General features: G+C 43.9%; 1 protein-coding gene across 1 annotated transcript in view; it reads left to right on the top strand.

The window, feature by feature from the left end:
* The window catches only part of COL4A4 (collagen type IV alpha 4 chain), a 111914-nt gene that overhangs the window by 63725 nt on the left and 35497 nt on the right, over positions 1 to 12692 (top strand). Inside the window, exon 29 of the mRNA XM_060242221.1 lies at positions 5377 to 5547. Coding sequence (XP_060098204.1) covers positions 5377 to 5547 — 171 coding nt within the window. The remainder of the gene's footprint in view (positions 1 to 5376; positions 5548 to 12692) is intronic.

Genomic DNA, 12692 nt, shown 5'->3' with positions numbered 1-12692 from the left:
ACTTTTCTTCTCTCCCACTCACACCATCTTAGTATTGGGATTTATTCATTGGTTAGTATAGTAGAGTTGCACAGTTAGCAAAAATGTGAATTCATGCTCAGCGAACATGCACACAGCAAATATATATATATATATTTGGGGGGGGGGGGGGGAGACAAAATATAATTTTACTGAAGTAGATTCACATCAATTGTAGCAGAAGTAGGTAAGATCCCAGTCTAAAGGATACTTTCCCCTAAAACAACCAGCTGTCTTGTCTAGTATTAGGTGAATGTAAAGTCAGCATGGTTGCTTATGGGCGAGAGCCACAGAAAGGTCTTGCTTCTTGGAAGATCATGAGAAGAAGGGGAAAACATCAAGAGACAGGAGGAGGAGGAGGAGAAGCTCCCATTTTAGGCAAGGAGAGACATCCTGTTCAGTAAGAATGAAACATACACACAATCAGGTCCTGATGGAAAGAGAAACAGAATGTCCTCCCCAGATGTCCAGGCATGCTGAGTTGCCTTTACTTGCTTAAGTCTTCAGCTCTGGTTTGGGGCATGGAAAATGTGCCATGAGTGTGGCTTCCTACTGTTAGGATGTCCCCCCTGCACCTCCTTTTTCTAAAACAAAACTCCAATTCACTGCACAGTGGAGGCTTTGACAGCTAGCTTGGCACCCTGTTGCCTAACTGCCAATAGGTCGAGATCTTTCGTGCTCCTGAGTGCAATACTTCCCCTCCTATGAGAAATTGAGAGGTGATAAACCACACATGTAGACAGAGAGATAGATTATATACAAGCAGCCACTTCTATACACAGTGGCTTTTTTCTTTAGTGCTCTTTCCCAACCTTTAGTCCAGGAAAGAAAGCCAACTGGTCAGCTGACATGATGGTTAGCATGATTCTATGCCATGTTGCTTCCATTATGGCAGCAGGAGGCAGAGGGCAAGAAGCAGAGTATCTCTTAGTGGAAATGAAGTATCTCTCAGTGGAAGCAGTATATCTTAGAAGTATCTCTTTGTGGAAGAGTATCTCTTAGTGAAAGCAGGCAGCAGCGGTAGTGCTTGCTCCTTCCCACTTATCATCTGTTTCCCAGGTTGTAGTGAGTAACCTGAGAAAAGGGAGGGACAGATTTGCTGGCAGACCCAGATATTTGAGGGAGGGGGGTTATCTAAATTTAATTACCTAGTTTAGAAAGGCTGTTGCCAAGGAAATCCAGAGGTCTACCTAGCAGGCTGTCTTGAACAGCTTGTTAACATAAGCTTCACCATATGAAGGCCAAGAAACACAAAAGCATAGAGAAATGTTCCAATAGTCATTGTAACTCTTGAAAAGGAATGCATCTAAGTGTGAGTTTCTTTTGATCTGCTGGGGATCAGCTACCACAGTTCAATCTAGCCAATAGCTCCCACCTACAGAACCAGGCCCCAAGGCAGTCTGGGGAACCCAAGTTGCCTAAGCCTACTCACAGGGATGATGAATTGGGGGGCCTCCTAGGACAAAAAGGCATATATACTCTGATGTAAGAAGTCTGTATTTCAGACTATATCTGATGGAGTACTTGGGATCATATCCCTGTAGAATTACCCTCAATTTGATTATGGACTATAAATTAAATAAATAAGTAAATAACCCCCAACAAAAAGGGGAACTTTTAGAACAAGAACTAGGGAGAGAAACAGAGGAAGACTGCTTGTTCCCCTGGGAAATTTTTGCTGAGCTTTTCAAAAGGTGCTTCAGATTCTGGGGCTGAAGAGCAAACAAAAGAGCAAAAGGGTGGCTTCACACAGGGCATATGTAATCAGTAACAGGCATCCACCAGAGGGAATTACAGTCCATTTCTTGTGAGAAGCATCCATGCTACTGCAAGTGAAGTCATTCAGTTGAAAACATCTGTGGTTCTGTTAAATGGAAAGCTATTTGCACACTTACTCTAAGAATTACCATATTTTCATATCTAGACACAGCCTTTGGCATGCAAGTCTTACTTATCCACTCTAGCGGATGAAATGCTGTTTTGATATTTGAAAAGAGTGTCCTACCCTGCTAACACTAGAGAAAGAAGAAATGGTCATTTACCCTGTGTTTTCATTCTCAGGCTGCAATCAGACAAGCTGTTTGATCCAATGTTGTTGCTGTTGCCCTACAGATTTAAAATGCAGGTTCAGACAGCAACATCCGTCTACTGTTCCCCAATCATCAGCACCCTATTCTCATCCATCTTCGAGCTGGAGTTATTTGACATCAGGGAAAGCCTGGTCTTTACAGATTTTAGTAGTTTCACCCTGCATTTCCAGGTGTCTGATCAATCCATCACGGTCTCAAGCTGTTTGGGAAATCTGAATGTTCTGTTCTGGTTTCAGGTGTTTTTTTAAAAAATCAATTAGTAATATGCGCATAACTGCATATTTGTACCACAGCTGTAAAGCTCTGCATGTGAAATACCTTGTTTGGATTGGGAGCCCCCTGGGGTTTTCTTTTTGAGTGACAAATTCAAGGGGAACACTTTCTGCCAATTTTGGGGGTGGTATTACACAGTGCCTTGAATATGTGGTTATGTGCATGCACAAAAGATAGGTTTAAAAAAGCTGCCCAACCACCCGCTCCGTGGTTGCCATGCAGCAGTAATCTGATCTATCAACTATGGAGTGAGCATGTGGTGAAGTGGTTTCAAGGTGGGATGACTGATCAAAACTCTGTTACAAAATAAAATGGAGAAATCAGAGGCAGAGTTAGACCACTCTAAGCCTGTCATCTGACCACAGCCTCAGTGTTACCAGTAGAGCTGCCTACCCACTCTACTTATAACAGAATCTCTTAAGTGGGGGGGGGGATGGAGTGCTTCTTTCTTATATTAGCCCTAATGTGGACCCAGGAAGAACTAGTTATCTTACTGCTAGAACTAGCTATAACCAGCGCGCCTCGCGGTCTCACTGGATCGCTTCTATATGCGGCTTATGGCTACCCCAGTTTCTCTTCCGCCTCAGTTCTTCTTTTAAAATTTTACCTCACGGCTATGGAACTCAAGGGGCGGGTGTAATATGGATTTCTCACTACTAGTCTCTTCGGGGGTTTTGTTTTGCTTTCAGATGGATATAAACTCAGTTTGTAGGGGATCACAGCAGCTTTGATAGTTTTCCCAATATACTGGCACCAGAGAACTTTAAAGTAAACCACAGAAATTTATTAATGTACACACACCGTCTTCAACTGGGGAATGGGAAATATATACATGGGCTATATTGTATCTCAGGCAGTTAACAGTTTCTTCGTAGTTTAGGCTTTATAATATCAAGTTCACTTAGGTCTCTCAGGTTTCACAGATCCTACAGCTTTCACTCTCCAACACTATTCTGGGTTGGCCTCTTGGGTATAATGTGCCAAGTCTCTTAAGTCGACTGGTGTCTCTTCTCCCAGCCCTTCAGATTTCTAGACCCACATCTTTCCCTCAACCACCTCTTTAGCTTTTAAGAGAAGTGTCTCTGTGTCTGTGACCTCTCAGGTCTTTTACTGTGACTCTACTCTAGTCACACAGCCCCGTGGCTGTCTTTATAGAGTGAACAGTGAGCTTTGCTTCTCTCGAAGACTCTCCTCAGCTCCTGTCTCAGCTCCTTCTCAGACCAACTGCTCTCTTCAGCAGTCTCCCTCAGACTCTGTCTGTCACTAACTGCCCTCAGCCGTTAGCTGTCAATCACCTCTGAGAGTTTCGAGCACTCTGGCCCCCACCCTCAGATCACCTGACGCAGGCTCTATGCGTCCTTAGTTTTCTTGTTAACCCGTTCATTACCGTCACACCAGCTTAGTCAGCTAGTCTGGTAGCATGTGTCCTGTTCTTGTTTTCTCTTTCATGTTGATTTATTTCAAAAGTACAGAAAGTTGCATGCTATGAAATGGTGATGTTTGATTAATTTTCAGTTAAGTTTATAGAATGGAGGGGAGCTTTTTGCAGACTATAGGCTCAATCACCCTCCCATTAGTAGTAAAAGATCATCATGAGACCCACTTACCAAGAGGAAGTAACTGCCAGTACTTTCCCACCCTGAAAAGGGAAATTCAGTTAAATGACTAGTTTTTTTCAGTTAATTTTGTTCCCCATTTATGTGTCAATAAAAATAATGACTGTGTTCCACTTTGAACTTTTGTTGTTCTGTATGGTGAGGAGCACCTTAAACTACTCCCCCCCCTAAAGAAATGTATATTTAAAAGAGCAGATGAAAGCTCCACCTAGTGCAGAATGCTGCAGCCAGGTTGTTAACGGGTCTTCCCCTACGGGAACACGTCCAACCTGTGCTGAAAGCGCTGCATTGGTTGCCAATGCATACCGGCTTTGTTTCAAGGTGCTGGTTCTTACCTTCAAAGCCCTATATTTTATTTATTTATTTCCATGGTCAGGGACCTGCATACATTAGGGGCTGCCTTTCCCCACATGTTCCTCGGAGAGCACTTCGGTCTGGGTCTAAAAACCTTATTTCAATCCCCAGCCCTACAGAGGCCAGGCTCATGACAACTAGAGCTAGGGCCTTTCCTGTAGTAGCCCCACACTGGTGGAATGAGCTCCCTAAGGTCAGGACCCTGCGAGAGTGCATTCATTTCCGCAGGTCCTGTAAGACAGCACTCTTCCACCAGGCATTCGCAATTTATTCCGCTGGCTACTACAGTCTCTGAAAATATCTGGACCACCTCTTGCAATCTGCTCTATATAGAACATCTGGACCACTAAGATTTGCTTTGTGGAGAACACCTAGCTGGAATAGCAAGGCAACATAACTTAAGATCATAGCACCTGAAATGTTAATTTCTATGTTTTAAATTACTTTTATTGTCTTTATGTTTTTATTATATGTTTATACTCATGTATACACATGAGCATATGTGAGCTGCCCTGAGCCTGCCTCGGCAGGGAGGGTGGAATACAAATCGAATTAAATAAATAAAAAATAAAAATTTTAAAAAGATTCTTGTGAAGATCAGGAAAAGTGTTAGTGTAAAGGCACCCAGAAATTTTTATTACAGTTGTACTAAGTCAGTAGTTCCAAGCGCTGAGTTTTTAGATTCTAAAAAGTAATGGAGTACCTGAGGATGATTGGGGGGGTGGGGTTGCATCTCATAATAGTAGTTTTGTCTGGAAATGACCATCAGCATCTTTTTCTCTGAGAAATGTTGGAGGGATTTGTATATGTTTCCCTTTTATTATAATCTTAATTTCACTAAAAAAAAACAAGTTCCAAAGAAGGTAAGTGGTAAGAAGACCAGGAGCTATGACAATGGAAGAAGTAACAGGGAAGGAATTTTGACTGCATGGACCAAAGCAGTTCAGAAAAACAAACTGATTGGCATGGGCTTCTGGAAGATGTGCTTTCTGCTCTGAGGTAATATCAATGAAACTATTTCTCAGGTTTCAAGGGCTCCAAAGGCTTACAAGGAGATGTGGGACCACCAGGCCCAGCTGGAATGAAAGGCATGCCAGGAGTTCCTGGAACAACAGGGCCACCTGGACTTCCAGGTTTAAGAGGAAATATAGGTCTTCCAGGAGATAATGGATTGCGGGGCCTCCCGGGACAAAAAGGTACGTAAGCTCTCATCTAAACCATTTATATTCCAGAATCACTCCTCTGTCTATTACATGTATTGTACTTCTAACAACTGAATCTCATATTTCCTTGGCTTTGAAAAGCCAGATGGAAGGCAAGTTCAGACTTGGATTTGTGCCTATAGTCCAGAGATAATGACATATTCAAGTGGGTATGAACAGGAGTATTAAAGTTTCATTCAATGTCATAATAAGTCATTGTATAAATGAGAGTTTAATAAAACTTTAATACAGTGTGACATTTGAATACAGTCCATCTTAGGGTTGCCAGCCCTCTGGTCTGGGCAGGGGTTCCTCCAATTTTGGGGGCTCTAATCCACCTCTCCCCAGCTGGCCAGTGGGGGAGCCTCACCCCTGTACACCCCCCACCTGTGCTGATGTCATTGGTATGATGACATCACACAGATGTAAAGTCATCATAGAATAGAGTTGGAAGGGACCTCTAGGGTCATATAGTCCAACCCCCATGTACAGTGCAGGAAACTCACAAAATACTTCCCCTCTAAGTTCTACCTACATTCACAAAATCAACATTGCTGCCAGATAGCCATCTAGCCTCTGTTTAAAAGCCTCCAAAGGACAGCCCACCACCTCCTGAGGAAGCCTGTTTCACCGAGGAACTGCTCTGTCAGGAAGTTCTTCCTAATGTTTAGCTGGAAACTCTTTTGGTTCTGGTCTGACCTTCTGGGGCATCAGAAAACATCCTCTATATGACACCCTTTTAAGTGCATGAAGATGGTGAGTCATATCACCTCTCAGCCATCTCCTCTCCAGGTGAAACATACAAGCTCCTTCAACTTTTCCTCATAGGACTTGGTCTTCAAAATCCTATCTTCATTGCCCTCCTCTGGTCACTTTCCAGCTTGTCTGTATCCTTCTTAAATTGTGGTGCCCCAAACTGAATACAGTACCCTAGGTGAGACATAACCAGAGCAGAGTAAAGCGATACCATCACTTTGTGTGATCTGGACGCTATACTTCTGTTGATACAGCCCAACATCGAATTTGCCTTTTTAGCTACCGCATCGCACTGCTGACTCATATTCATTGTATGGTCCACTAAGACACCCAGCTCCTTTTCACATATACTACTGCCAGCGATGACTTACCAAGCAAGATTGCAGTTCCAGCCTCTCTCTAGGAGAAATTTCACAGACAGCAGGACAAAATAATTCACTTAATCATATGGAAAGGAAAGGTCCCCTGTGTGAGCACCAGTCGTTTCAGACTCTGGGGTGACATTGCTTTCACAACGTTTTCATGGCAGCCTTTTTTTTTAGGGGGTGGTTTGCCATTGCCTTCCCCAGTCATCTACACTTTCCCCCCAGCAAGCTGGCACTCATTTTACCAACCTTGGAAGGATGGAAGGCTGAGTCAAGCTCAAGCCAGCTACCTGAAAATCCAGCTTCTGCCAGGGATTGAATTCAGGTTGTGAGCAGAGCTTAGGACTGCAATACTGCAGCTTTAACACTCTGAGCCATGGGGCTCTTGAATCATATCTTAATCATATGACTTACTGCCAAATCTCCCCATCCAATAATTATCGTAGAGTTTAATACAAAAAGGCAGACTGATTCACATTTTACAAGGCCCTTGTGGCTAAGTACAGACTTTTTATCAAAAGCACTCATTGTGAAGTCGGAGTTTCCGGTAACGGCACGGTGCTAACAGACGTGTTTGTAGGAGCTCCGGCTCTGCAGCGTCTGTGCTGGTCTTTTTTGGGGGGTTCTTCAGTTGGTAAGAACTCGGTGGTGCCTCTGTTGGAGGGGCACTCGTGCGGAGGAGTGCTGGGTGCTCTGTGCCGGTTTTTCTGAGCATAGAGCCCGTTCAACATATTACTTCAAGCCCGGATAGACCAGACGCCTTAATGGCGAATTAGCTGTGACCACCGGAGAAGGGGAGTAGGCGAAGCGGCATTTGGAGGACAGAATAAATGGTGAAGAAGGGGGGGGAAAGTATATCTGACCCTAAACTGGAGATATAAACGAAGGAAAGAACTTACTAAGTGCGTTGTTTTGCCCCTACTTTCAAGTGGAATCCGACGCTGGGGGGAAAGAGACCTGGTTTGGCGAATGCACAAAGGTAGAAAGCGGAGGAGTGGTGGAGGACTACCTTGGCAGCAACGGCAGAGGTTGGGAGTCGAAGACTGGCTATGATTGTAAAAGTTTGTGAAGAGCACTGAGACAGAGGAGGTGAAGAAGGGGGGAAAAGAGGAAAGAAGCAGGAGATTTCTGACGATTTAAAGGGAGCCTTCACGAACCTCTTTTCCTCTCCCTTTTCCCATATGCTTGTGCATGGCGATTTTCTTAAAGAGACAGGGAGCTAAATAAAGGCTCAACAGTGGTTATAATATACAGGGTGGAAATAAAGTCACTGGACCTTTGAAATGAGTTGAATCTGAAGATGGGAGACTTTTGATGTTAGTATAGAGTTTCCAGGAACGCAAGGGCGGAGGTGAGGTGGAGAAGCTGGAATTCCGTTGGCAGAGATGTGGAAGAACAGGAATGGATTTACTGAACTGGCTTTTTGAACTGGTAGCAGAAGAGAGGAGCAGAGATTGAGATTAAGAAGAGGAAGAGGAAGAAAAAGGAGAAGAAGAAGAGGAAGACAGAAGGATAAGCGGTTGGGGAACATTAAGGATTCAAAAGAGACAGTTAACAAATAATTAATGGATTGAATAATTAACTATTGTTAATTTGATGACTGCTGATTTTCTGTATGATTTTCTATATGTAATGAGTTAATGTGAATGTTCAGGTGAAGGGTGTTTGGTGGTAAAGAATAGTAATTTAAGGATATAAAAACCAACTGGTATGTGAGAGTGTTAAAGGAAGGTGATGTATGAATTTTGAGTGAAGTAAGGCGAAGTAGTAGTATATGAATTGGAATTGGGGTGTCAGTAAGACCTTGGATAATAGAAAAATGAGTATGACATACAAGTAAGACAAAATAGATAGGTTAGTCCCACTATTGGCAACTTTAAAACTGATGGAGATAATGTCCTCACAGGAAGTTATAGAGGAAGTGCAGAATTCTATGCAATTGTATTTTATGAATGCATTGAGTCAGGTGCAGGCAAATCTGACAGAACAATTAGATGGAGTAAATAAGAAATTAGATGGCCTGCAAAAGCAACTGACGGAAGTAAAGGAAGAGATTCATGGCTTGACACAATCTGCAAAATATGTGGAAGGAAAGTTGGAAGTAGTGAATGAAAAGTCTGAGGAGATTGAAAAAGTTCAAAAATACGAAGGGGACAGATTAGTGAGAATAGAAACGGTGCAGGTAGAGCATATTTCAGGAATGCAGAATATTCCAGAGGATAGGTATGACCATATAAAGGAAGTGATAGTAGAGATCTTGACACCAGTTCTTGGTATGAAGAAAAAGGAATTGGAGAAAGATATAGAAAATGGCTATAGAGCTTGCCTTATTTTTTTCAAGGAACACCGCCTGCTGAGAGAGGTTTATATAAGGTGTATTAGGAGGAAAATGAAGGAATTGGTCTGCCAGACGATGAGAGACAAATCATTAAAGTTATATCGTTGGCATATTACACCAATAAAACTGAAGAAAGTGTATTCCGAAATTGCTGGTTGCTTTGTTGCAGGGAAACAAATTGATACCATGCAATTCACAAACAAAGTAAGATGATTTGAAATGCCAATGTTTTTTTTTTCTTCTTTTTGGGACCACAGTGTAGAAGAAAGAAAGTTTTCTTTTTCGTTAGTTCTAGACTTAGCTGAGGTAGATACTCTGATGGAGATACTAAGAGAAGAAATTAACAATTAGATAGAAGGAAAACGGAACTTATTGTATTAAAGTGTATTCCAAACTTGCTGGGGGGTTTTTGTTGTTGTTGTTGCAGGGAATTAAATTGATACTGTGTAATTTATAAATAAAGTAAGATGACTTGAAATGCCAAATGTTCTTTTGGATCACAGTGTAGAAGAAAGAAAGTATTTTTGGTTGGTTCTAGACTGAGCTGAGGTAGATACTCTGATGGAGATATTAAGAGAAGAAATTAGCAAATAGACAAACAGAGGGGAAATGGAACTTATTGTATGAATGGTTATGGGGGAAAGATAATAAGAATATAGTGTAAAAAGGGGTTAACTGTAGTATGTATGATTTGGTTTAGGTTAGAACAAAGGATTTGTATTCTAATGATATAAGTATATAATGCATCCCGCTGTCTACATCCCTAAGTTTATGTTTTGTGTATATATATATATATTGTTATTGTTGTTGTTAAATGTAATAAAAAAGTTAAAAACTAAAAAAAAAAAAAGCACTCATTGTCACCATGTCGGGGTCACAAGGTCTTCCTAAGGACATGTGAATTGGCACTAGTCCACAGTCTAGATGAAAATGCTCTCCTGCTGTATCTGGGAATCAAAATTTAGCAAAATTTGAATTTCCATTTTGTCTTTGCATGTTTATGATACCTAAATTAAGAGTTATGTACACGTTCATGCTGTAATACCTGGCATGACAGGTTATCCAGGGCCATCAACGAAATTGCACCCCGGCGTCCTCTGCGCCCCCGAAGTAGGCTGGCTCCTTGGTATACCTCGGAGCTACGCCAACTGAAACAGGGACTCAGACGACTAGAGAGGCGGTGGCGGCATACTCGTGACGAAGCGACGAGAACATCCTACAGAACATTTATGAAGTCTTATGAGATGGCAGTCAAAGCCGCAAAGAAGGAATACTTTGCAGCTAGGATTGCATCTGCAAATTCGCGCCCAGCACAATTATTTAAGTTAATTGAGAATTTGACCACTCTGCCCCAAGGCAGACCAAATATGAGAGAATTGGAAATAGGCTGTGAGGCTTTTGCGAAATTTTTTGCAGATAAAATCTCGTCGCTCCGCCAGGACTTTCCTGCCACATTGAACGCAGTAGATGAACCCGGGGCTCCGTGCCTGTCTTCTGATGTTATCTTGGATCACTTCGACGCGCTTAGTCTTGGGGAAGTCGACGAAGTCCTCTCAACTGTACGCCCTACAACTTGTGACCTTGACCCATGCCCCTCCTGGCTAATTAAAATCCTGCCAGAGGGAGCTTAGATATCCTATACGGGATATCATAAATAGATCCCTCTTGGAAGGGCAATTTCCAACATCTTTGAAAGAGGCCATGGTCCGCCCTCTCCTAAAAAAGAGTACAGCAGACCCGGCCGAATTGGCAAATTATTGGCCAGTCTCGAACCTACCATTTTTAGGTAAGGTTATAGAGAGGGCAGTGGCGTTACAGTTGCAGAGTTTTTTGGATGACACTTCCGCCTTAGACCCTCACCAGTCCGGCTTCCGTCCGGGTTATGGGACGGAGACAGTGCTGGTCGCCTTGGTGGATGACCTCCAGCGGCATCTGGATCGAGGCGGCGTGGCGGTGCTGATATTGCTGGATCTGTCGGCCGCATTTGATACGGTTGATCATCGGTTACTGGCCCGCCGGCTCGCCGACGCGGGGATTGGGGGATTGGCCTTACAGTGGCTTTCCTCCTTCCTCGAAGGACGGGGACAAAGGGTGGCCATTGGGGGGGAACGGTCCCGGAGGCACCCACTAGCATGCGGGGTGCCACAAGGGGCAGTTCTATCCCCGATGTTGTTTAACATCTATATGCGCCCCCTTGCCCAGATTGCCTGGAGGTTTGGGCTTGGGTGCCATCAATACGCTGATGACACCCAACTCTATCTACTAATGGATGGCCGGCCTGGCTCCGTCCCAGAAAGCCTGGACCTAGCATTGCAAGCCGTGGCAGGCTGGCTCAGACTAAGCAGGCTGAAGCTGAATCCAACGAAGACAGAGGTCCTGTGCTTGGGTCGCGGTGCCCTGGGAGGGGAAATCCCCTTGCCAGTTCTTGACGGTGTGCAGCTTAAAGCGGCACACAAGGTCAAGAGCCTGGGGGTTCTTCTGGAGCCTTCATTATCAATGGAGGCACAGATAGCGGCCGCTGCTAAGTCCGCGTTCTTTCATCTTCGACGGGCGAAGCAGTTGGCCCCCTTCCTGGAGCGCCGCGACCTAGCAACGGTGATCCATGCTACGGTCACCTCGAGACTGGACTACTGCAACGCCCTCTACATGGGGCTGCCCTTGTGCCGAATTCAGCGGCTGCAGCTGGTGCAGAACGCGGCGGCTAGACTGTTGCTGGGGCTCCCAAGGTGGGAGCACATACAGCCGGGGCTGCGCGGGCTGCACTGGTTGCCAGTGGCATACCGAGTTCGCTACAAGGTGCTGGTTATTACCTTTAAAGCCCTATATGGCCGAGGACCTACCTACCTAAGGGACCGTCTCTCCCCATATGAGCCCCAGAGGGCACTGAGGTCATCTGGGAAAAACCAGTTGAATATCCCTGGGCCAAGGGAGGCCAGACTGAAGGCCACCCGGGACTGGGCCTTCTCTATTACCGCTCCATTACTGTGGAATCAACTCCCTGAGGAGGTGAGGGCCCTACGATGTTTAGATGGATTCCGTAGGGCCTGCAAGACCCACCTCTTCAAGATGGCCTTCAACTAGTGGAAAACTAGTGACAAACTAGGTAGGCTGCTGAAAATGCTTTTATTCTTGAAATGCTTTTACTCTCTGAAATTTACTGAAACCTGTTTATAACGCCATATTGTTAAGTTAATTTTAATAATTTGTAATTGTTTTAACCATGTTTTATAAGTATAATTGATGTAATGTGTGTTTTCTGTTGTGAGCCACCCTGAGCCTGCTCCGGCGGGGAGGGCGGGATAGAAATAAAAATTATTATTATTATTATTATTATTATTATTATTATTATTATTATTATTATAATGCACTACACATGAAGTGGCACTTTGCTGGGATTCCTTTTTGTGATCATTCCTTGTCAATGGTTCATTCATTCTTACATGTTTTTCTCTATTTTAAACAGACTGTTGCCAGTGAGACATTTCTTGAGAATTGTTTTTATGTCCTGCATTCTAATCCCTATGTATAGCACAGCGCACGCTACAGAGGCGACCAGTGGAACCCCACTGGTCCCCGGATGTAGCTCGCTAATACGCACCGCCAATCAAGATCTCTGGCGGGAAGTTTAACTGACCAGGATTGGACCTGGCCTCACAGAGGGTTGTTCCAGGGCATGTATA

The sequence above is a fragment of the Heteronotia binoei genome, chromosome 6 (genome assembly GCF_032191835.1).
Source record: "Heteronotia binoei isolate CCM8104 ecotype False Entrance Well chromosome 6, APGP_CSIRO_Hbin_v1, whole genome shotgun sequence".
Taxonomy (NCBI): domain Eukaryota; kingdom Metazoa; phylum Chordata; class Lepidosauria; order Squamata; family Gekkonidae; genus Heteronotia; species Heteronotia binoei.
Note: the sequence above shows the minus strand (reverse complement) of the source record. Positions and strands in the feature narration are given on the sequence as shown.